The sequence below is a fragment of the Typha latifolia genome, chromosome 2 (genome assembly GCF_019914945.1).
Source record: "Typha latifolia isolate L0001 chromosome 2, TyphaL0001v2, whole genome shotgun sequence".
NCBI lineage: Eukaryota > Viridiplantae > Streptophyta > Magnoliopsida > Poales > Typhaceae > Typha > Typha latifolia.
Window position 1 is genome coordinate 14114783 of NC_133087.1, and position 22009 is coordinate 14136791.

At 35.4% G+C, this 22009-nt stretch overlaps 3 protein-coding genes across 9 annotated transcripts; 1 reads left to right on the plus strand and 2 right to left on the minus strand.

Annotated features, from left to right (window-relative positions):
- Positions 1-1551: 1551 nt before the first annotated feature.
- On the plus strand, positions 1552-5353 carry LOC140781335 (peroxisomal adenine nucleotide carrier 1-like). The gene is made up of 5 exons (XM_073127276.1): positions 1552-2079; positions 2942-3173; positions 3321-3467; positions 4587-4753; positions 4952-5353. Exons 1-5 carry the CDS (start codon positions 1934-1936, stop codon positions 5229-5231), a joined length of 972 nt encoding a protein of 323 aa, XP_072983377.1. The 5' UTR covers positions 1552-1933; the 3' UTR covers positions 5232-5353.
- A 404-nt stretch (positions 5354-5757) lies between these two features.
- LOC140781334 (cyclin-dependent kinase D-1-like) lies at positions 5758-13598 on the minus strand. 2 transcript variants are annotated; one of them, XM_073127274.1, is made up of 7 exons: positions 13087-13598; positions 11040-11338; positions 10865-10973; positions 9700-9825; positions 6735-6970; positions 6334-6657; positions 5758-6194 (listed from the first exon to the last, which is right to left on the minus strand). In XM_073127274.1, the coding sequence occupies exons 1-7, from the start codon at positions 13237-13239 to the stop codon at positions 6131-6133; spliced, it is 1311 nt and encodes a 436-aa protein (XP_072983375.1). In that variant the 5' UTR covers positions 13240-13598; the 3' UTR covers positions 5758-6130. The 2 variants fall into 2 exon arrangements, with proteins under 2 accessions (XP_072983375.1, XP_072983376.1); XM_073127275.1 differs by having other exon boundaries at positions 12779-13490.
- An 860-nt stretch (positions 13599-14458) lies between these two features.
- On the minus strand, positions 14459-20013 carry LOC140782818 (uncharacterized). 6 transcript variants are annotated; one of them, XM_073129610.1, is made up of 11 exons: positions 19753-19996; positions 17235-17315; positions 17037-17122; positions 16820-16933; positions 16665-16733; positions 16524-16543; positions 16396-16448; positions 16234-16264; positions 16054-16135; positions 14792-14976; positions 14459-14721 (listed from the first exon to the last, which is right to left on the minus strand). In XM_073129610.1, exons 4-11 carry the CDS (start codon positions 16929-16931, stop codon positions 14623-14625), a joined length of 651 nt encoding a protein of 216 aa, XP_072985711.1. In that variant the 5' UTR covers positions 16932-16933; positions 17037-17122; positions 17235-17315; positions 19753-19996; the 3' UTR covers positions 14459-14622. The 6 variants fall into 6 exon arrangements, with proteins under 6 accessions (XP_072985711.1, XP_072985712.1, XP_072985713.1 ...); XM_073129611.1 differs by having other exon boundaries at positions 19749-19994; XM_073129612.1 differs by having other exon boundaries at positions 17037-17118; positions 19753-19886.
- Positions 20014-22009: the final 1996 nt, after the last annotated feature.

Sequence of the window (22009 nt, forward strand, 5' to 3'; positions counted from 1 at the left end):
GGTTCGGATTAGGCTTAATTCCCAGTCGGACTAACTTTAGTTGACTAAGCCTAAATTGATCCGGAGTAATTATTTATTTTATAAGCCCAAGACTGTTCTATGTACTGGTAACTCAATGGAATCCGGATCAACTTTAGGCCCGGTCCAATCCACCAACAATAAGAAATTATAATCTAATAAATATTAACATGCGCAAATAAAAAAATTTCAAATTATAATTATAAATATCAATCGAATTATATATATATATATATATATAAACCAAATCTGACCCAATGGAATAAAAATTAGATTGGGCTACCCAATTAAATTTCATGTTGGGCTTAGATTTGATGACATTTTTATAGGCCCAGTAGGATCCAATTCTTTTAGTTTATATTTATTTTTAAAAAATTTAATTAATATTTTGTTTGGGCCTCGTAGAGTATTTGGTCTTTCCTAATCCTATCTGGCCTTCTAATATCCTCTGCTCGATTTCGGATCGACTTCAAATTAAGCCCGACCCGAATCCAGCTGTGGCTCGTGGTTTACACGGATGTACCACCGTCCACCGACCACCTCTGTCAGAAGAGCACACATGGAATCCTTTGTTATGATGTGCACCGTCAGACAACGATGTGCATCGTTTGAATTTAGGGGGTTTTACATAATTGCCACTTCAAAATATCATAATTGATATTATACATATATATATATATAACACAATTGACACTAATTTTTTTCAAAATTTTTTTGAATTGTCGTTATAATTAGTTTTTAATAATAAAATATTTCAAAGAGATTGTTATTAATAAACATATCAGTAACAAAAAAAATGCTCTTGTTTATTGAAGTTTTGAGTTTAAAATATTTATCAATGATATTTGTCTTTCATAAAAAAATGATATGTTTTATACTATGATGTATAGCGAATAGCTTTTGAACTATTTTAAATAATTTATAAAAATACAATACAGTATTTTTAATCTAAATTTAAGATTAATTAAATATAACTAATGGAATATTATATTTGAAATAGCACAGTGATTTCAATAGTAATTATAACATTTTAAAGAATGTAGAAATATGATGTTTAAAAAAAATTTAATAGTTAATTATTTAAAAATTTTAATATATAATTTAAGATTAAATATATTTACCGTTCTTTATATGACATATAAAAAAAAATTAATAATTTTACTTAAGTCATAAGTATCCATACAAGTTATGCTGGTCATGCACATATGATAATTATGATTGCCCTCGACAAAAACCACATAGTATCATATGATTTAAGCAAGTGCAATCACAATTGATGCATATCGGACGACTAATCTTGACTGACCTATATAAGATCGGCTCATATAAAATTCTATCATCGAGAACAACCAAATCATGTTTTTTTTTTGTGGAAATTTAATATCAAGCATATGGATCCATCTGAACTAGAAGGAAGAAGTGGGTAAATTGCAAAGAATCTCGGTTCGTTCCAAATTGAGGGGCAGGCCAGTCAACAAACGAAATAGTGACCGCGTTCCACGTTAAAACCCAACTCGTCTCTAGAGAGAGTCTAGAGTGTAGATCAAAGCCGACTGCTCTTCCCACCAAACCCCCCCTCCTCTCCCAAATAGACACGGCGCTGGGATCAACCCGAGTCAAACATTATACGGTATAAAAAGAATGCTATGCGCATTGCTTTTCCCAAGATCAAATGCGCTCAGAAATCTTCGGTGTGCAGTGACGTGTTCTTCTTGGAGACGAATTTAGAGAGAGAGAGAGAGAGAGAGAGAGAGAGAGAGAGAGAGAGAGAGAGAGAACCGCAAGGCGTAACTCCAACAACTACTGCTACTGGCTACTGCTACTGCGACATATACAGGAAGAAAAAGGCAAGCTTTTTGTTTTTTTATCTTTTCCTCGTCTGAGAGAGGAAAGAATAAGAGAGAGAGAGAGAGAGATGTCGGGGGTGGATTGGGAGTCGCTGACGGAGGCGACGTCGGGGGCGGTGGGGGCGCTGGTGAGCACCACCGTGCTGTATCCGCTCGACACCTGCAAGACTAAGTACCAGGCCGAAGTCCAAACCCACGGCCAGATCAAATACAGGTCTAAATCCCGATCCGTATTCCTCATCTTGTTGCCACGATTTTGTGTTTTTTCCCCTTTTTTTTGATCGCATGCTTGAGATTTTCTTTATCGAGATTGGAACTTGATCCAAATTACCTATTATTTTCGATCATCAACTATGATCAGAAATATGCGTGGGTGTATCGGTGACTTGTTCAAGAGTCAAAAGTTATTGTGTGCGATGATTTATACGATTTTGACTGTTGTCTGATCTATTCAATTGGGATTGCAGAAGGAAAAAAAATCTATTTTGGTCTTTGTAGATTTGGTATGCCATCAGGCCCTGATAACAAGATGCCTGTGTTTCGCTATAAAGATTTATTTGCATGATTATTTATTGTTGGGAAAACATGGTCCCAGTACTATGACAGATAATGAAAGAAATAGAAAATCAAAGATGCCCCCATTTGGGTTGTGGTGGCAATGAAAATTTTATGAGCTATTTTCCTATCTTCCCTAGATCAGTAAACATTCACGAGATATTACTTGACATATTGGATCAAGCGATGTCTCTGTTCATACTTCAACAAATTAAGCCATTGGTTTATATTTATGCAGCTTATGGACTTTATGGCATCTCATAGAAATGATAAAGAGCATATAAGTTCTATGATTAGCAACTATTATTCATAATTATACTTATTTAAATATATCTTCATGGCTCTACAAATGCATGAAAATCTGGACTTCCTGACTAACTTTAAGTTGAACTGTCTGTCGCTTACTTGAGTTTTCAGCATAGTTTGGTTACTTTTCCAGATTTATGGAGTTGTTTTATTGTGCCTGATGTAGGTTACATGAGACAAGCATCTATTGAATTTCTTCCTATTTTGCTTCTCAGGAATCTTTCAGATGTCTTATGGGAAGCAATCTCAAACAAACAAATTGTTTCTCTCTACCAAGGGCTTGGGACGAAGAATTTGCAATCTTTCATATCGCAATTTGTTTATTTTTATGGTTATAGCTATTTCAAACGGCTTTATTTAGAAAAGAGTGGAGCTAAATCTGTAGGAACAAAAGCTAACTTGGTAGTTGCGGCTGCTGCTGGTGCTTGCACTGCTATTATCACACAGGTGCGTGACTTAGAACTGGGTTCGAAATCAGACACTGCAAAGTTTATGCACTTCCCTGTGTATATAGTGTAAACTTTTTGTGTAGAACTGTAATTAATATTCCCATGTGTTTTATACTTTCTTGTGTTGATTCTTCTTATTATCCAGCCGTTAGATACAGCATCTTCTAGAATGCAAACGAGCGCGTTTGGAAAATCCAAGGGATTGTGGGAAACTCTTACAGAGGGTTCATGGACTCAAGCATTTGATGGCCTAGGAATATCTCTTCTCTTGACCTCAAATCCTGCTATTCAGGTACTATATTTTTATATTGGAATGATGAAGTCTAGGACTACTGCAGAAAGCTTAATATTTTTATTTTGTGGAATTTTGTAATTTCATGGCCGCACTTCCCTTTTATCAGTGCAATTAAGGTAGTATAATTTGACATGGCAAAACAGATTTAGACCATAAGATTTTGAGATATGACAAGTTGACAACAAAATGATATAAAAGCATTATAAAGTCTTAATATTTTCTTTTATTATCAAGGAACTCTACGTGTGGCAATGAAATGACATGATTCGCATATATAGCTAACTTTCTATTTCTTGTGGTAACTCACTCATCATACTAATTTCGATTTGGGTACTCCTTCCCTTTTATCAGTGCAATTAAGGTAGTATAATTTGACATGGCAAAACAGATTTAGACCATAAGATTTTGAGATATGACAAGTTGACAACAGAATGATATAAAAGCATTATAAAGTCTTAATATTTTCTTTTATTATCAAGGAACTCTATGTGTGGCAATGAAATGACACGATTCACTTATATAGCTAACTTTCTATTTCTTGTGGTAACTCACTCATCATACTAATTTCAATTTGGGTACTCCTCCCTCCCCAAATTACAATTAAGATTAGTAGCCTGCTGAAATGGTTTGAAGTAAAGTTTTGGTGGTTGTCTTTTTGATTGCTCTCCTTGGATCGCTGTTGTTGTGAAATCAAGATTACTACCAATCTGATATCTCTCTAAGCTAGTAAAGACTCATCATTGAGCTTACTTTCTGATTTAGGAAGATGTGTTGTAGTGAATTGATTCAGAAGATGCTAACCAATGCTATGAGACATGGAGATCTCAGCATAGCTATAAAGAGCAATTATATTACGCTATTTTTATCTTTTATTTTTGTAAAAAAATTTATATGAAAGCTAGATGAATTGAACAGCTTAGCTTGTCCTTGCTGATATCTCTAATACTTGGTGCATCCGCAACAATTATGCAATTGGTTTATATTTATACGTATCGAAACTATAATTAATTTCCTTTAGCTTTACAATTATCAAAAGAAATAGCAAAACACTTTTTGCAGCAACAGTTAAAAAGAATGGTCATCCTAACTTTTTTTTTTGCCTTTTGACATGTGCAGTATACTGTATTTGACCAGCTGAAACAAAAACTTCTGCTGAGACGGAGCATGAATGATCTGCCATCTACTGGGAATTCATCTCCAGCTGCTCTCTCTGCCTTCTCAGCTTTCATTCTGGGTGCCATATCAAAGAGTGTGGCAACCTTACTGACATATCCAGCTATCAGGTATTCGGACCTTTCATATGTTTGCTCAAACATTACTATCCAGATAAAGAAGCACCACTTTCTTAGTAGTCAATATAATTGCTTAAAATTTCTTTGCCCTCTTCCAACTTTTCACTTTTGCTTGTTGTGTTGCTAATAGTTTGCTTGAGTACCCTGGTACTAACTGGTGCGATATGATACACCTATTCTTGTATGCAGGTGTAAGGTCATGATCCAAGCCGCCGATCCAGAAGATGGGGACAACAAGGCTGGCCAACCTAAATCTCCCAAAACAATGACGGATGCCTTGTTCGCTATATGGAATAAAGAAGGCATTGCAGGTTTCTTCAAAGGGTTAGAGGCTCAGATCTTGAAGACTGTCTTGAGCTCTGCATTGCTGCTGATGATAAAAGAGAAGATATCAAGGTTTACTTGGATCTCGATGCTTGCTCTTCGGCAGCATCTTTTGGTTTCTCAGAAGAGAATTAAGAGCGTATGAGTGTATGCATTGTTGACTTTAAAAATAATCAGACTGCTCCCAGTTGTCTCTGGCAAGTAGAGATTTTTGGATCGAAGTAATAATCGTTCAATAATGCAGTAGAATATCCCAAGATTCAGCTTCGTTGCTACTTTGTGAGGAAGTAAAAAGTTTGTGGATTGTGGCATTTAAGAGAAAACCCTACTTTCTTTTTGATGTTTATCATAGTACATTCAACCGGACGTACGTAGGTCTCGAGATTGGCAACTAAACAAGGACGAATTGGTCATCCTTTCGCTTAGTTGTGCATGAACAAGCTAAAAACTCGGTTAATATGAGTGGCATTTTTTATTTTGCCATGGTACAAACGATCATGGTCGCCTCCAAGGAGATCTCAGCAAACAAAGAAAGCATATGTTGATGTAAATTTTGGATTTTGAGGGGGTGGGTTATGATGTACAACATGTTTGGTCCTCACAAAATCATGTAAAGCCAGGGGCTTATCCAAGTCTTGAAAGATATCATGAACCCTATCTACAAAATGATGAGCATCACAAACATTATTAAGATAAAAAATAATCATCATAGTCTCAGCTCACTACTTCATCTTTGCTTCCTCTAATGAACGGAAATATATCAAATAAGATTACAAGTCTATCAAAGCCTCAGTATAGAAGTCCTGGCGGACTGGCTCATATTCCTGAATTATGTCTCAGTCTGATGAATCCGGAGCAAATGTGTACATTTTCTTCACATGGTTTGCACCAGTATTGATTGGGATCACCGCGCTGTTCTTGCCGGTTAAGTTTCAGTTTGGCAGTCGTAGAACACAAACTTCTTGAAATTTTGTATCAGCAGCAACATATTTATAGCGTGTAAGCCAAAAGTAGAGACCATAATTAGGCTCTTTTTTTAAAATCTCACTGTGGGTATTCAAATTCAGGATCCAAATCAAGTTTCCTCTTCAAATGTGACTTGTCAGCACTGCAAGAAGATCAAATGTTAATTCATCTTCACTGAAATAAACTAGACTTCTGACTAAAACTAAACAGTGAATGCCTGAATGCTGATGCATTACATGACTTCTGTTAGTATATATTATACTTGGTCAACCAACTTTTACCTGTTCAATTTTGGTCTAGGGAATGGTTGTGAGCCAAATATAGCTCCAACATCAATTGACATTGGCATTTTGCCACTCTGGCTGGAGGCCTCATCTGCTTGCCTTGCCTCCCTGAAATGATCCTCAGGCTTCTCTAGCTGCTGTATATTCCCTTCAAACTCTCCATTTTGTACTGTTACCCTCCTCAACTTTCTCGGTGGAGACAAAACAAGAGGACCATCCTGCGAGTTTAAGTCCAATGGCTTGTTATTCAGTGAGTCTCCCTTGGGAGGTGGTCTCGGAAGCAATGATGGTTTTGTTGGCGCTGGTACAGATGAAAAGTACCTGAAAAAATCACAAAGAAGTTATGTACGAAGTTAACTAGTCAATAGTGTAATTCCAGAGACTATAAGTACCATCACCTGTGTTCTAGTGCCTGCTGTGCAGTTATCCTTGCCTTTGGGTCATATGTGAACATTCTTGATAATAGATCTAAAGCATCATCACTGGCCATAGGAAACAATGAACGCAGCGGAGGTGCAGGAACGTATTGGTATTCAACATAATCTGGAAGGTAAATCATATCAGGCCACTGAGATTGCTTAGGGGTTCCAAAAGCTGCAAATATTTTTCCAAGTTGATCGATGTCACTTGAACCCTGCCATGGAAAGGGAAAAATTGTCCACACCTTAGTAATTGAAAGCCTTCTTAGTTGTATGAAAGACAGAAAAGAAAAGAATTTCTTCCTCTGCATGAAAAGAGCATATTCAGCAAAACAATTGAGAGGATAAGCTGATGAAAGTAGAAATTTGGTCCTTTTGATTCCCATAAAAGCACACTGCCTTAAATCTTTTCCCCATAGTATGCATGTATTAGAAAAAACATTCTCATTTGTTAAAAGATCCTTAAGGCTCGATTCGGTTTGCGATTAAAGGAAAATCTAGAGTAGATATTCTAACTTATTACTCTTAAAACTGTACCTTTAAAGTTTAAACTAGAGCGGGATAATTTGATATTTGGTTGTAAAGTATAATAATTACTTTTGATGTTATATAAAGTTGAGGTATAAATATAAATAAGCAGGAAACTTTTGCTTCCCTTTAATGAAATTACAAAAAATACTTTTTGAGGTGACAAAGTGGTTTGATGGGATAGATGAACTAAACCACCCTACAAAATAAGTATATGCCCAATCATTTTCTATCTCAGCAATGCATGCATAAATACATGCGTTATCATCTCTATGTATACAATAACTATAAATTAACATCTACACTTACTATCATACAATAAATCAATCTTTTTTTGTACTTATAGCTCATATATCTACAATACATGCATTCATATATGCATTACCAATTTTTATATATGCAATGACTACAATTAACATCTACACGTATTACCATACAATCAATTGACCTTTTGCATTTATAGCTCATATCTGCAATGCATGTATCCATATATACAATACCATTCTCTATGTATGTAATGACTATATATTAACATATACATATACCACCATATAATAAATCGGTCTTCTTTTGCACTTATAGCTCATATATGCATTATTATTATCATTTTCTATGTATGCAATGATTACATATTAACATCTACATGTACTACCATATAATAAATCGGCCTTCTTTTGCACTTATAGCTCATATATGCATTATCGTTATCATTTTCTATGTATGCAATGATTACATATTAACAATAATTCTTTCACACTTGTAGCTCATGTATGCAATGCATGAATTCTATATAAACAGCTTCCTTCTCCATATATGTAATGGCCAAGGATTGCCATGACAAGCAGTATAGAGCGTGTCGGTCAGCAACACACCAACATGTGGCATGAGGGACGCCGCATCCTCTCGCCTCCTGGTAGCAATTCGCAAAGTCATCATTGTCACTGGCATGCCCTAGCAATGAGGAAGAAGATGGTGGAAGTAGGTTGGATTAAAAGGATCCGTTGTGTGGATCTAACTTAAGTTATGGATCATTCTTCCTCATCATCACTAGGGCACGCGAGCAAAGGGTGATGATGAGCACGAAGGTATAGGGCACGCGAGCGAAGGGTGATGATGAGCACAAAAGTAAAAGCAAGTAGTTTCCCTTCCTCATTACTTTCTTTTCCCTCTCTTGCATAAGGCCAGCGATAGGTGGAGTCTCTACTCTTGTGGCACATGCCGTGCCGGCCCTCACATGGTTATCCTTGACACTAGCTACATATTAACATCTACTTTTAAGTATGCAAAGCATAATGAATAAGAAATAAGATAGGTGGGTGGTAGGAGAGAAAAGATAGGTGAAAATTTTGAGAGAAACTTTTGGTTTCTAGAATGAGATAAGTGGGTGGTAGAAGAGAGGAGAGATGACTTTTCATTTTTGAAATGATTTTAGTCATATCAAGCGTGAAATTTTAACTGAGCTTATGTGTAAAATAACTTTATAATATTTCTAATCTAGAGTAGGGATAATATGATGCTTGGTTGCAAATCTAGAGTAATGTTCCTTAATCTAGAATAGGAAAAAAGATAACTTAGAACCAAAAGAGGGCTAAAAGATTATGAGAAATCTTTCATAATAACAATCTGTACCTTTTACTAGTCATTAAAAACATTCCCAGATAAAGTGTCTATCATGGAAAACATAAGAATCCTAAAAATCTTACATCTGCAAACTTATACCCAACCTCAACAGTGAAAACAATAAGCACACATTTATGAACAAACTATAGATTCCTAGCCAACAAAATCTATTATACAATCCACTTTCAGAAATAAAAAGCCACATGGTCGATGGGATAGTGCTCAAATTGTTAAAGGGGCTCATATTGTATAAGTATCCCTAAATTTGACTCCCAGCAGTAGGGCACCATTAAGTTTGCAATTCTCTCTCACAAAAAAGAAAAAGAAAAAGAAAAAGAGATACCCATATACTTCATTTTGCAAAATCAAGAGATGGTGTATTAACACCTCTCAATAGGTACATTTAACTTTTATTTCTAAAATGAATAAGAGGAATAAAAAAGAATGACTAAAGAGACCCTAAGAAAGGTGATTTCCCTTATCTGCATTCTACTCCAAGATTAAAATCCAAATTTTATCAAATACTTTTCTAAACAGTTATTACCTGCAGAGGCCTACCCAACACTAATATATAGTTCCTATTTTAGTACTTCAGGTGAAAAACCTCACATGAAGCTCCCAGTAGTAAATTCAGCTCCTCATGACAAGATCTTACCTTATTCCTCAATGTACAATAATCAGTTAATCTTAATTGTAGCAATAGTGTGCAATTATGCATTGATTTGGATCACACAACATGCCCATGCTGATAAACGAAAAGCCTTGCAATACAGCTAATCAAATCAGCAAGACTAACCTGCAGAAATGGTCGCCTAAGAAGAAGTTCAGCAAAAATACAACCTGCAGCCCATACATCCACTCCAGCTCCATACTGTTTTGTACCAAACAGCAATTCAGGTGCCCTATACCAACGTGCAAAAACCTAAAGACAAAGAATATACCATATAATCATACTTCTGTTCTTTGCAACCCAAGTATGCACTACTATATTAAAGAGGAATAGGATATTAACAATGATAGGGTAGCCAGTACCAACATAATCGAGAAAGATAAACTGCACCAATCAAACCAAGCACTAAGAAAAAATATCAAAAGAGATGGATAAAAATATATATAACTTAGTTCCACAGTCAAATTATAAAATAATCAATCTATTCATAAACTTCATAGAATCATAATACAGGTTAAATGAACTTCAAAAACAAGGATAGTAATGCATAATGCCTTTGAATTCCTCTGAAGAAAAAGTGCCGAAGTCAAGCTTGTCCAGTATTAGGTGTTATACTAAATCAAACCAAATGCAACACCAGCAGCACAACAACAACTAAGCCTTTGGTCAATATCTGACTTACCTAATTCTGTATGAAAATGGATCCTTGCATAGGTAGCAAGCACAAAATACTCAAAAAAAGAAGTCATTAAAAAGATTCCACCAAGTTGAACCAAGAGAAGATTGAATGTCCATATTAGAGCATAAAGCTTTAGTTACCTGAAGTAGGAGCATAAGCATGTGTATATGTGGAGACAGGTGGCAAGAACAAGGTCTAAAGTACCAATTAGGGGTTCAATGGTTTCATACACAGCAATATGGGCTGTATATGATCAATGTTAACTGTTTCACCAACCTGTGACATATTTTTCTAAAAAAGTTCTTATCTTTGAGTGCTCAATTAGGTTATCAATAGAGACAATATTATCCCTTCAAAAAATGAATAAGGATGTGTTTGATTGCAGCAGTACATGAAAGATTCTGCTCAATGTAGTTACATCATTTGATTGTCTTGCTCCAAATAAGTTCATAGCTTACTATTGACAACATGATCTGTCAGATGTGCATTTAATTAAAAAGTCAAACTACAACTATACAATGTATGCCTAAAATTATGCAACCTTGCTTTTCTCCTCTATTTTACGTCTTGGTAAAAGGATATGAAAAAACACTGAATGGGAAAAACAATAACCTGGTGAGTAAACTTGCGGTCGGGGCTTCCAAAAATGCGTGCAAGACCAAAGTCTGCAAGCTTGAGCTGCCCATCAGCAGCAATCAGAAGGTTGTTAGGTTTCATATCCCTGTAATATAGTTAGAGTCAATATTACTTTTCAGAAGAAAACATTGAAGAAAAATATAGAAACTACCTGTGCAAGACCCATTTTTTATGGCAGAGTGCAAGTCCTTTCAATGTCATTTGAAGATAAGATTTAATATCAGCTGGAGAAAGCACAATATTCCTATCACGAATAACTGCTTCCAGGTCACTCTCCATGAACTCAAATACCAGATGCAAGTTACCCTTGTAAGGGAAAGCATCAATCAACTCAATAATGTTTGGATCCTTGAGCTCTTTTAGCAGCTTAATTTCCCTTAGAGCAGTGAAATTTACACCTTCCTTGTACTTCCCCAGCCTAATCTTCTTAATAGCAACTGTTTGCCCAGTCTGCAAGCCACCTCACACATATTAGCCATTTAATCTGAATATGGAAGTTACTGTTATTTCATCAACATACAGTAGCAATTAGGAGACAAATAACTGAGACCATTTTAGAAGAACATCACTAAGGGTTCCTCTGGAGAAATAGAGCAATAACATGGCTAAAAGTGCATGCCCTGTCCAGATCAGAAGAAACCCGAGCCATTATACAAGATCAGAGGAAGAGGAGGAGGAGGAGGAGGAGGAAGAGAGATGAGACAAGAAACTAACACACTTCCCACAGATAATAATTAAATTACATCCATTATACAAAGCATCTCTCATCCAAAAAAGAATAGCATTACTTTAAGAAGATGAGTCAATACTATGTTCTAGAAAGAAGCAAATAGAATAATTTCTTTAACTCATAGTGTTGCCATCAGCGCATCACCCCATGATTTCTTTAGTTTGGTGATATTGTCTGTAACTCAATACCTTTATGAAGATAATATAATTGAAGAGTTATGATATACTAACTGCTTCACAAAAAAGAAATTTGTAATGCCCACAAGAATCAACATGCATAATGAATTTGAGCAGGAAACTAATGATCCTATTATCTAGAGAGCAACTTGACTATGAACATCTAATTAGCACTCCCGATGAATCTGAGAATAGATTTGAACCTGAAAGAAGTAACTTTTATCATTGAAAATGGAAAAGCAAGAAGAAAACAAACATTCTAATCCAGTGCATATCTGAAACCATACAAAAATTTCAGAAAACACTCTACATCCTGTCAAAATTACAATCTATGCACTTCTCTTCTAATATTGAATGGGATACCATGAGAGATTATCCAAAACAATTTACCATGTTTGAAGAATAATGATCTAATTTACCATGTCAACCTCCTGTAATAAAAACTAGAGAGCATCGAAAGAAGGAATCCCTCCAGCATCATGCAACAAGGATACTAAGACAACACAAGGAAACAACATGGAGGGAGTCAACTAGACAAACTATCATCTGATTATTCTTCCTACAGCCATATATTTCAATTATATAGTTTAATTTGTAATTCTTTGAAAGTGGCATCTGTTCATCTTGTCTTAGTTATTCAGAAATCATAATATCTCAATCTGGGTAATCAAATGCCAGCCTCTCCACGAAAAATAGAGAAGGGAAAAAATAATGCAAAACCATTTTTATGTTAAGTACATAAAAATATGGGTATGACAGATCCTATTTGAAACTCAATAGATCAATAGTGCTTTGAGGGAAGATGTTGAATAAAAGATGGATACCACAGAAGCAGTGTTCTAAATGTACAAAAGATAGCTGAATCAAAGAAATATCAATTTAACATCTGCATCTAGTCAGACAAATTGGAAGTCTAAGTTATCTGCATTTAGCACCAATGTGAAGTACATGTAAAGAACTCAAACAAAGCACAAATTCTAGTACCATGAGTCAAGGATAAATCCATTACAAAGTTAAGCTTCTCTAACGGCACGCTCCCTCTAATACTTCTGTTTGAGAAAATAAAAGAGCCATGCTCATATAACTCTTTAGCTTCACACTATCATATGTCCAGTGATGGTCACTTTCACTTCAACGAACAAAACCATGGCAAACAACCTCGAAATAGCAGCACAATTGACACCAAAACCATAAAAGGCATCAATTTAACCAAATCAAAACGAATCGGAGAACTAAATCCACTGCATCTTGACCTTAAAAACAATCCATCCAAGGAATTCGAGTTATCCGACCTTAGTGTCGATGGCCTTGAAGACGACCCCATAGGTACCCTCCCCGAGGACCTCGCGCTTCAGGTAACGGTCGGCGACTCGCTTCGAGGAAAGCGACGCATCCTCGGCGGCAGCGGCGGGACCCGGGCCCGAAGCTGGCATCAACATCGTCATCAACGTCGTCGTCCGATTCGCGTCTCACCGCACTAATCGCAGCAGAAGGGCAAATCGAGATCGAGTAAGGGCATCCTCCACGGCCGTGTTCATCTCATCTCCTCTCTTCTCAAATCTTCTTCTCTCCTCTCCTCTCCTCTCCTCTCCTCAGTAGGGTTTCCGTGTTTGGATTCGGATTTGGACCCACAGAGAAAAGAAGAGAGGGAAAGGGGAAAAGGGAAAGAAAGAGAGAAAGCAAAGTGCAGCGCCGTGCCGTGGGGACGGCGAAGGCAGCATAAGATATTGGTGTTACTATTCACATCATATCTCTCTCTCTCTCTCTCTCTCTCCCCTTTATGAATAATAAGCAAAGTTATATTAATGTTTCAACTATGATTCATCTCACATTACACCTGAAAAAGAATAAAATTAATACAATTATGTTTATGCGATGTATGTGGGAAATTAACAATCTACACTATCATGTTTATTTTGGAAACTCACTCGGATCTTTCATCATAATATGTTTAAGTTTTTTTACCAGCTGGTTATTAGCTTAGTATTAGATCTAAAACCTTTGCCAATTTAGATTAAAACCAGACCAAAAAAAAAAGACATTTTCTTTATACTTAATCCTTTTTTCTCGAACAAACTCATTCAGTTTTTGGATTAAAGTGTGAAAACTTAACGCTGGTAGCCAGTTAAACTAACTTACATAGCTATATAACCAAAGGAAAGGAATGAAGTGGAGTAGTAGTAGCAGGTGCAGCAGGTAGAGCAAAAGTTCTAGCAGTACTTAAAGATTGCAAAAGTTGGCGAGTAGTAATTGCAGGAGCTGAAGCTGTCTAAATTTGACATGCTCTTTATACGGGATGATGATAAGATTGACACAACCACAGGTGAATTTCCCATCTAATTTTTCTTCAAAGTCCCCCCCCCCCATGTTGTCCTTGAGTTTTCTGATAGTGAATGTTAATAATTGCAAGATATCTTAGAAAAGAGAAGATCAGGAAAGACGCACAATAAAAAAAAATAAAATAAAAAGAGCCAAATTGTCTTGTATGATCAAACCATTCACATTACAATGCTGACCTGAATTCTTACCAGTCACAAGTTTATAGGAGCTCAATGGCACTTCAAACATTTCTTCAAGGGTTTCTCAATCTTCTAAAGTGCAAACTATTAAGTAGAGGAAAAGAATAACAAAGCAGATAAACTGCAACATCAAAAAGGCAAACACTAAGCTAATTTTCCCTACATCACTGAAATGAAAAATGTACTCTGCAACTAGTGCTGTGAATTTTCAAGTCCTAAAATCCAATGGGTACACCTTGGACGGCCAACTATATCGGCACAATCACCACTCAATGTTTAAATCATTATGATACACAATACATGACAAGTTTACAGCAAGTCAGCAACTCTCTTTATTGTGCAATCGCTGCTGCTTCCACCTGTCTTGTATTCATGGTATCGATCACTCGGCTTAATGTTTAAATCATACTGATACACAATACATGACAAGTTATCAGCAAGTTAACAACTCTCGTTATTGTGTAATTGCTGCTTCTACCTGTCCTGTATTCGTGGTATCGATCCCCATCAACCCATCCATCTTTTGACAAATATAAATGTAGTGGGAGTCTGGATCTTCGAGGACAAAATTAGCTGGTAGCAGACCCTTCTCTGTCAGTGGAACAGGTTCCATGATAGATTTCGGAGAACTACAACCTGCACGGCTTTGAAATCCAGGTCTGGCTGAAAATTAGGAAGACATATGTCAGAGAATAAAGAAAAGAAAGGCTGAAAAATAACATCATTGACCTCCAAGATAAGCCGGTCCTGCTAAAGATAGTGCAGAACTATTAATAGCCCAATGCTACCATGTAGCAAGTGAAAGGACACTCAAGGTGAAGCCCTCGTAGCTAGCAGCAGTCATGAACTTTTCTAGTCCAAAGTCTAAGCCAAGCAGGATTCAGGGAAATGATCAATAAGCAACCCTCCATCACAATGTTGGAAAAGTAATAAACAAATTTGTTTCAAATTTATATTTGTGGAAGAGACTTATTTAGATTATCATAATGTCTTAAACAAATTGCCATCAATTTTAGTTGTATAAAACGCTCGAATCTTCTCAGTTTCAGGAAGCATTTAAGCATCTAACTATCTTTAACCTTGATAAGCCATACCACATTCAAAGTGTAATTGTGAAAGCCAATTCTCCTATTGGACCTAACAATCCTCAAGAATCATTTAGTCAACATTTTGCACATTCATATCTTAGTATCATAATTACGAGATAAAGAGTTTGCTTTGCATTTTACATAGTCCTTTCTATAAAGGCACAAGTACTAGATATAACTGCTTTGTAAAGTTGAGATGATTTTAGATCACATGTGAAGATTAGACAAAGGTCATAAAAGCCACAGGTAGAGGCACATTCAATTTGGAACTAAAGTATAGACAAACTAAATTAAAATGTCTCTACATGGCAAAGGCCCCCCAAGTGGAACACTCATCTTTAAACTTTGTAAATTAATTGTTTAAATTTGTATGATTTCCTTAACTAGGAAAACTTACCCAGTCAAGGGCACAACTTTCCTGAACATAGAGAATTCATATGATGGATGTCCAGAAAAAGAAAAAGAAAAGACACACACTAGTAGAAAACCAGAAAAGGAAATGAATACTTCTATTTCTGCAAACATTATATTCTTCCTTCTACCGCAGCACGACAAAAGAGAAAACTAACAACTATATCTAATACGAACAGAAAAGCAAGGAATACTTATTCGATCGAAAACATAGTAGAATGAAGGTGTATCGTGTACGCACGTATAATGTACAGCGTAATCTTCCAATTGCATCTCGCTTGATTCAAACGGGGCACACGTACTGATGGATCACCATATGTTATCTGTGAAAAATAACAAATGTATCTCACTAAACTTCTGGAATATTGAGGTAATCAAACAGTATTTGCAAGTAAATCTTTTGTATGTACTCAGAATTTACCAACATATAGATCCCTCCAGGTTTAAGAAGCCTACATTGAAAAATTGTTTAATGTTAAATTGTAAAATATATTAGGTGAACAACTGAACAAAGGAGGGACCATTTGAGATCCAAAGGGACATTTTTTAAGAAGTAAAATTCCATAGGTGATATAGCCTAAACCTGCTCACTTCTTCTAGCATTTGGGAGGCACTGAGTGGAGCATCTGTACCACACTAAGATCCAAAATAGAAAGTTAGAAATATTAGTATGTTAAGGTGTAAATAAGGCACTAAGAATACGATGCTTACCATTAAAGAATCCAACGTCCCTAAATAAAAGGTCAATATATGTGAGACCAACATCAACAAATACAATTAATGAATTTATAACTAGTCACAAGGATAGTATATAATGCAAAATTCAAGAGAATCAACACCCAATATTAAAACCTTTATCAATGACACAATCAAAGGACTCATCATCAAAGAAACTCATATCCCGTACATCCATTTGCATATCTAAAAACCATAAGGAAATCAATAGCATATGTGACATGCCAATCAGTTATATGAAAAAAACTGAAATGAATCACTGAAAAGGATACACTTCATCTGTGGAATATTTACATATTTCTTTCTCATGATCTCGATGACAACAGATGAAATATCGATGTTCATTATGTTGATATAACCATCCCTCACCATATCTTCTGACATAACTACAGAGGGAAAAAAGCAAATTCAATTAGCTTTTGAAGAACTACAAATTCTCAGTACAATATTCAAAGGTTACCACAAAGCTCTAAACAACTGAAATCATACATGCATCATTTAATGATGATAACGTTCACCAAAATGCAGGAGACATTTTCACTCCAGTACAGAGTCCTGCAAACTCCAGCTCCTAGCTTTTGTGGAAGTAAACTTAGACCAATCAGATATGGTGAAAACTCATGTATTCAACATGACGCATATATGATCTACAACCAATGACACACTAAGAAATTCATGTATGCATACTATGTATATGTGTTAAGCATGCGATCCAAAGCTGTCTTGCATGTAGCTTCAGCTTGTCCATTGCTTAGCACATATTTTCTCCTGATCAGAAAAGTGATCAATTTTAACAAGGTCAGAAAACATGGAAGATGACTTCAAAGTTGGTCATGGATAATTGTATGCCTTGTGAACATTTTAGAAGAAGTGCATAGTAGCTGAGTGTTGGTTACCGATGGTAGGAAGTACACTGCTATACTCACTTATAAACTGTAAAAGTACTACTTTCAAGTAATTTTACTTATTTATGAACATTGATATTATGGAAAACATGCTAAGTAGAATGTCATGAGTAAATTTGGAACAGTTGAGAAAATTTATTATTTCATAAATCCAGAAGAAGGCTGAAACTAGGCTAGACACACTAGGAAGAAACTCCTTGAAGGCTCTAATCTTCCAACATAGTGACAAGGAAATATTTGCCCAGTCAAAGAGAAACCTGGAATGTAAAAGCATAAAAGCTACAGCATAACACTCCAGCGATAGTCTAGTACACAGTTCAGCAAGCATATTATATATAATTATATATCATGTTGAGCTGGCAGAGCATTAAATATCTGACCTCACAAATAACATAAGACTCTCCTAAATGTAAGAAAAGGAAGAAAAAGAAAAGAATAGGAGAGAACAACTACCAATTTCTCAAAGGTTGTGCGTAGAAAACGTCGACCGCTCATATCATATCAAACTATTTTTCAATTACATAAATTATAAATATTATTTAAAAATGCAGAAAATTTTATAAAAATTTAAGAAACAATTACAATAAAATAAGAAAATAATAATCACTCACATATAAAGCCTAAAAACTACAAAAATTAAAAAATAAAAAGTACTCACTTACTCAAAAATAAATAATAATTATATATAATATATATCATATGTAAAAAATTTAATAATAATTTACCTTCATAACAACAAAAAATCACAAATTAACTACATATATATGTATGTATATATAAAGAGAGAAAGATCATGACAGCTAAGTGCCACTCAGTAGTAATAGGTTTCCAGTGCAAAGAGATGGAAAATAATGGAGGAGGAGGAGGAAGAAGAAGAAGAAGAAGAAGAAGAAGAAGAAGAGAAACATGAGAAGAAAAAGGAGAGCACACACTTATTAACTGGGACATCAAAATTTGGCCAATCCCGAGTTGGATTAGCCGATACAACCGATAGCCACCCAATACTAGCCAACTGACTGGTATTGGGCCCAAATTGGGGATTAGCCGATTTTTGGAACCCTGGCTCTTATCCTCAAAAAGCACTAGAGATTCAAATAAGAGGATAAAAAAGGACATGTCAACGAAACTTCATCATACAGACAACTCCTTATTAGAAATCAGGATAGAAGCTAACCGGTGCTTCAAGACAGAAAATTGAATATTTTAATTTAAGCAATTTATCAGGTACGCTTGCTCACAAGAAAAGGAATCATAGTAATAATTCTGAGAAATGGCGGACTGCAGAATTGGTAAATGGAACAAACTATGTTGTTTCTATGTTTACATAAAGATGATCAATTTATGACTAGTATTATGGTAGATATTTAGCTCTTACAGAATGTAGTTTCCACCAATGACCAAGGTAGTACTGGATAATAGGAAATCTAACACCTCCCTATCAAATTTTGGTAGAAACATAATTCAAGCCCAAAAAGCAAAGACAAATGATTAAAGTCATTAAATGGGACTTGCAACCAACTGTTGCCAAAACACCTATCCTCTAATGTTAGGTGACATCCCTAATGGTGTGTCCGACTTTCAGAGTCCTATTCTAGATGAGAAATGAATCAGTAGATACATGCTTTTATCATCCTATGATCTTATAACTCAGAAGCATCAATCTGATTCTCCTACTCACACAAAGAGTTTGGATGAAAGACAAAATTATCACCTTTGTTGATGGAAACGAACTCTCCTAAGTCAAATGAAACGTAATCATACCAACTAAAAGTGACGACTAAGAGAGATAAAGAAGCAAAAAGAGGAATGAACAAGAAAAGGTTGATGCAATAATAGAAAGTAAGCAAACAAAAAACAAAAAAAAAAGCAACCGACAGCAGTAAAGAGTAGCCAAATCTTCTCAACCGTTAAGACTCCAAGATTAATAAAAGTGACATTAGCTTCTTTGCATGCATGCTCAGTTTGTGGTGACTCTAACAGACAAAAATTACCAAAGGGACCCAATCCCTCCGACTGCATCATACACCCCTCCACCTTGAACTACATGGTTAACTTTCAATGAAATTATCTCCCATTCTCAGCTTTACATAAAAAAAATGCTTCCTTTAGTTGCAACTCAACATGCAAATGCAACCATCTGCACGTAAGATGTTCGCCCAAATGCTCCAAAGAGAACATCGCGCCTATTATCCAACAAATCATCTCCAAGAATTAATCCGTACGCGATCATTCCCAACAAAAAAAAAAAAGTGGCAAAAAATAAATTTCGCAACGAAAGCAAGAGCGAAGTGCGCACATACGGGCATTGCCGCAGCCGACCATGAGGACGCGAGAGGAGGTGGGGACGAACATGCGGACGAAGGGGCGGAGGGCGGAGTAGCGCTGGTACCAGTCGAAGGAGGCGACGCCCTCCTCGATGTAGCGAGCATCCCAGTAGACGGCGTCGCCGTAGTTGTAGGTGTTGCACTGCGATGCGTCCCGCTGCATCCTATAAGCCCTCTCCTTTCTTACTTGTATTCCTATTCTAATTTCTCTATTCCTCTCGCCGACGACCGTTCCAAATCTCTATTTATCTGAATCCCTATTTGTGCGTGGGGACTGTCGCACGCCACTAGCCGCCAAAAGCGTCGCAGGTCAATCATCCATTTACCTTTCCTAGCTTCGTTTACTTTAGCCCATTTTTTTTCCTTCATACCATTTAAGAGAAAAATTATTTTATAGCCTCGTTTATTTATTTTTACTTATTTACTATTATACTACTTTTTTTATTGAAAAAAACTTATAGTTATGGTATATATATTTCGTACCCATTTAGCATTAACAAAGTAAAAGAAGAGTATGTGTCATCAAACTATAGTTAAAGAATATATAAAAAGTACGTTTTTAATTTTATCGAGATATATATTTAAATTTAATAAAAAGATAATATGTATTACTTATTTAAATTATATGTAAAAAGTATACAAAAATGTGCACTTATATTTTGCTAAGATACGTATCTAAATATACCCTTTTATTAAGAGCTAAATAAATAAAAGAGTTCAAATTTGACATTTGAAAACTAAGAAGCTCAATACTGCTAATAGGGAGCTTTTTCACACAAATCGCCCCATTAATGTAGAACTTTTTAGGCAAAAAAAAAGAAAAAAATATATTTTGATCCTCCTTTGGTTGAGCCTAATTTCAAACTAAAATCTTTACTTTTTCTATCATAGTTAACTAATCTAATAGGTAAAATTTGAATATACTTATTAGAAATAAAATTATAAATAATTAGATAATCTTTTTAATGTATCTAAAATAATACCGATTGTATTCTAGATGACAAAGATATAACAAAAAAAATTACATATATTTTTTTTAAAAAAAAAAGAAGAAAGTAAGTCTTTTTCTTTCATTTTCTCCTTCATTATCTCCTAAAAAAGTTTAATCCAAGAGAATTTTCTTTTCCACACATTTTAATGAGAATTTCCACCCATGTCGAGTTTGATCTTCTTCAAATTTAATTCTTAAAATGTATTTCTTTTTAAAAAAAATTCAGCGAAGTGAAACTTTCATGGTGTCTCAATTGAGACTCGAATATTGAATATATTGAATCCTTATAACCATCCGAAGACAGACAGTCTAACAGTCAATTTGTACGATAAAGAGTCAGAGACACTAAAAAAAAAAAAGGTTAGGCTGCGTAATGACCCACCACCAATAATTCAATGCAGTCGCACTATTCAACTATATATCCAATTCCAAGGTCCATAAACAAAGTACCCCGCCAGAAAACCACAACTGCTTAACTGTGTTTTGGCTGCCTATATCATCTTATCTGGACTCTCTCATATAGCGTGTCTCACAAGTGTAGTCCCTTCTTTAAATTGAAAAGAAATGGCAATAGATGTGGGAAGCTTAACATCTCAGTTGATCACGTTTAATGCTATTTAAGACAAATTTTTGATGCAGCAAAGAGGCAATAAAGATTTTTGAGCCCTATTAAGAGACCTCTGCTTCACTTTCATGTTCCACTCTCATCAATGGTAGTAAGAAATAGTCTTTCATTTTTTACAAGTATTACAACTATTCTCGTATATATTGTCACATGCATTTTTTTTTTTCTTTTGTTTGTTGAAAATAGTTCATTAATTCATTCATTGATCAAGAAGCAGATTACAATAGAAGTTGGGTGTTGGGTCGAGCCATACTTTACTAACCCGCTTAACTGGGTTGTTTGCCATAACATTGTTATATCTATTGGTGTAACAAACCCGGATTGAAGGGAATTTTCTGATCCTTCTTAGGTAGTAGCTTTGAAGGTTCAGCAGACAACGTCAACTTGTGCACCCATCTTGCTTGTGTAATAATGTTTCTAAATGGATTTTCCTCCTGTGGTTGGTAGTTCACATACAATGAATTTAGATTGCGTGTATCAAGAAGCTACCGCAGATAACTTCTTCGATAGATTCATCAGAGAGCAGCTAGCAGAAAGCTTTGGCATCTGAAAGAAATAGAGAGTATAGAAATATATATATATATATATATATATATATATATATATACCACTATGGA

What these genes read in the sequence shown, in the direction of transcription:
- LOC140781335 (XM_073127276.1), top strand. Translation starts at nt 1,934, where the DNA reads ATGTCGGGGGTGGATTGGGAGTCGCTGACGGAGGCGACGTCGGGGGCG. An exon ending in CACGGCCAGATCAAATACAG is followed by an intron (nt 2,080 to 2,941) that starts GTCTAAATCCCG and finishes TTTGCTTCTCAG; the next exon opens with GAATCTTTCAGATGTCTTAT. An exon ending in CCTCAAATCCTGCTATTCAG is followed by an intron (nt 3,468 to 4,586) that starts GTACTATATTTT and finishes TGACATGTGCAG; the next exon opens with TATACTGTATTTGACCAGCT.
- LOC140781334 (XM_073127274.1), bottom strand. Translation starts at nt 13,239, where the DNA reads ATGACGATGTTGATGCCAGCTTCGGGCCCGGGTCCCGCCGCTGCCGCC. An exon ending in TCAAGGCCATCGACACTAAG is followed by an intron (nt 11,339 to 13,086) that starts GTCGGATAACTC and finishes GGTGGCTTGCAG; the next exon opens with ACTGGGCAAACAGTTGCTAT. An exon ending in ACCGCAAGTTTACTCACCAG is followed by an intron (nt 9,826 to 10,864) that starts GTTATTGTTTTT and finishes CTTTGTCTTTAG; the next exon opens with GTTTTTGCACGTTGGTATAG.
- LOC140782818 (XM_073129607.1), bottom strand. Translation starts at nt 19,939, where the DNA reads ATGCAGCGGGACGCATCGCAGTGCAACACCTACAACTACGGCGACGCC. An exon ending in GGTCGGCTGCGGCAATGCCC is followed by an intron (nt 16,934 to 19,752) that starts GTATGTGCGCAC and finishes TTCCCTCTGTAG; the next exon opens with TTATGTCAGAAGATATGGTG. An exon ending in GATTACGCTGTACATTATAC is followed by an intron (nt 14,977 to 16,053) that starts GTGCGTACACGA and finishes CCTAATTTTCAG; the next exon opens with CCAGACCTGGATTTCAAAGC.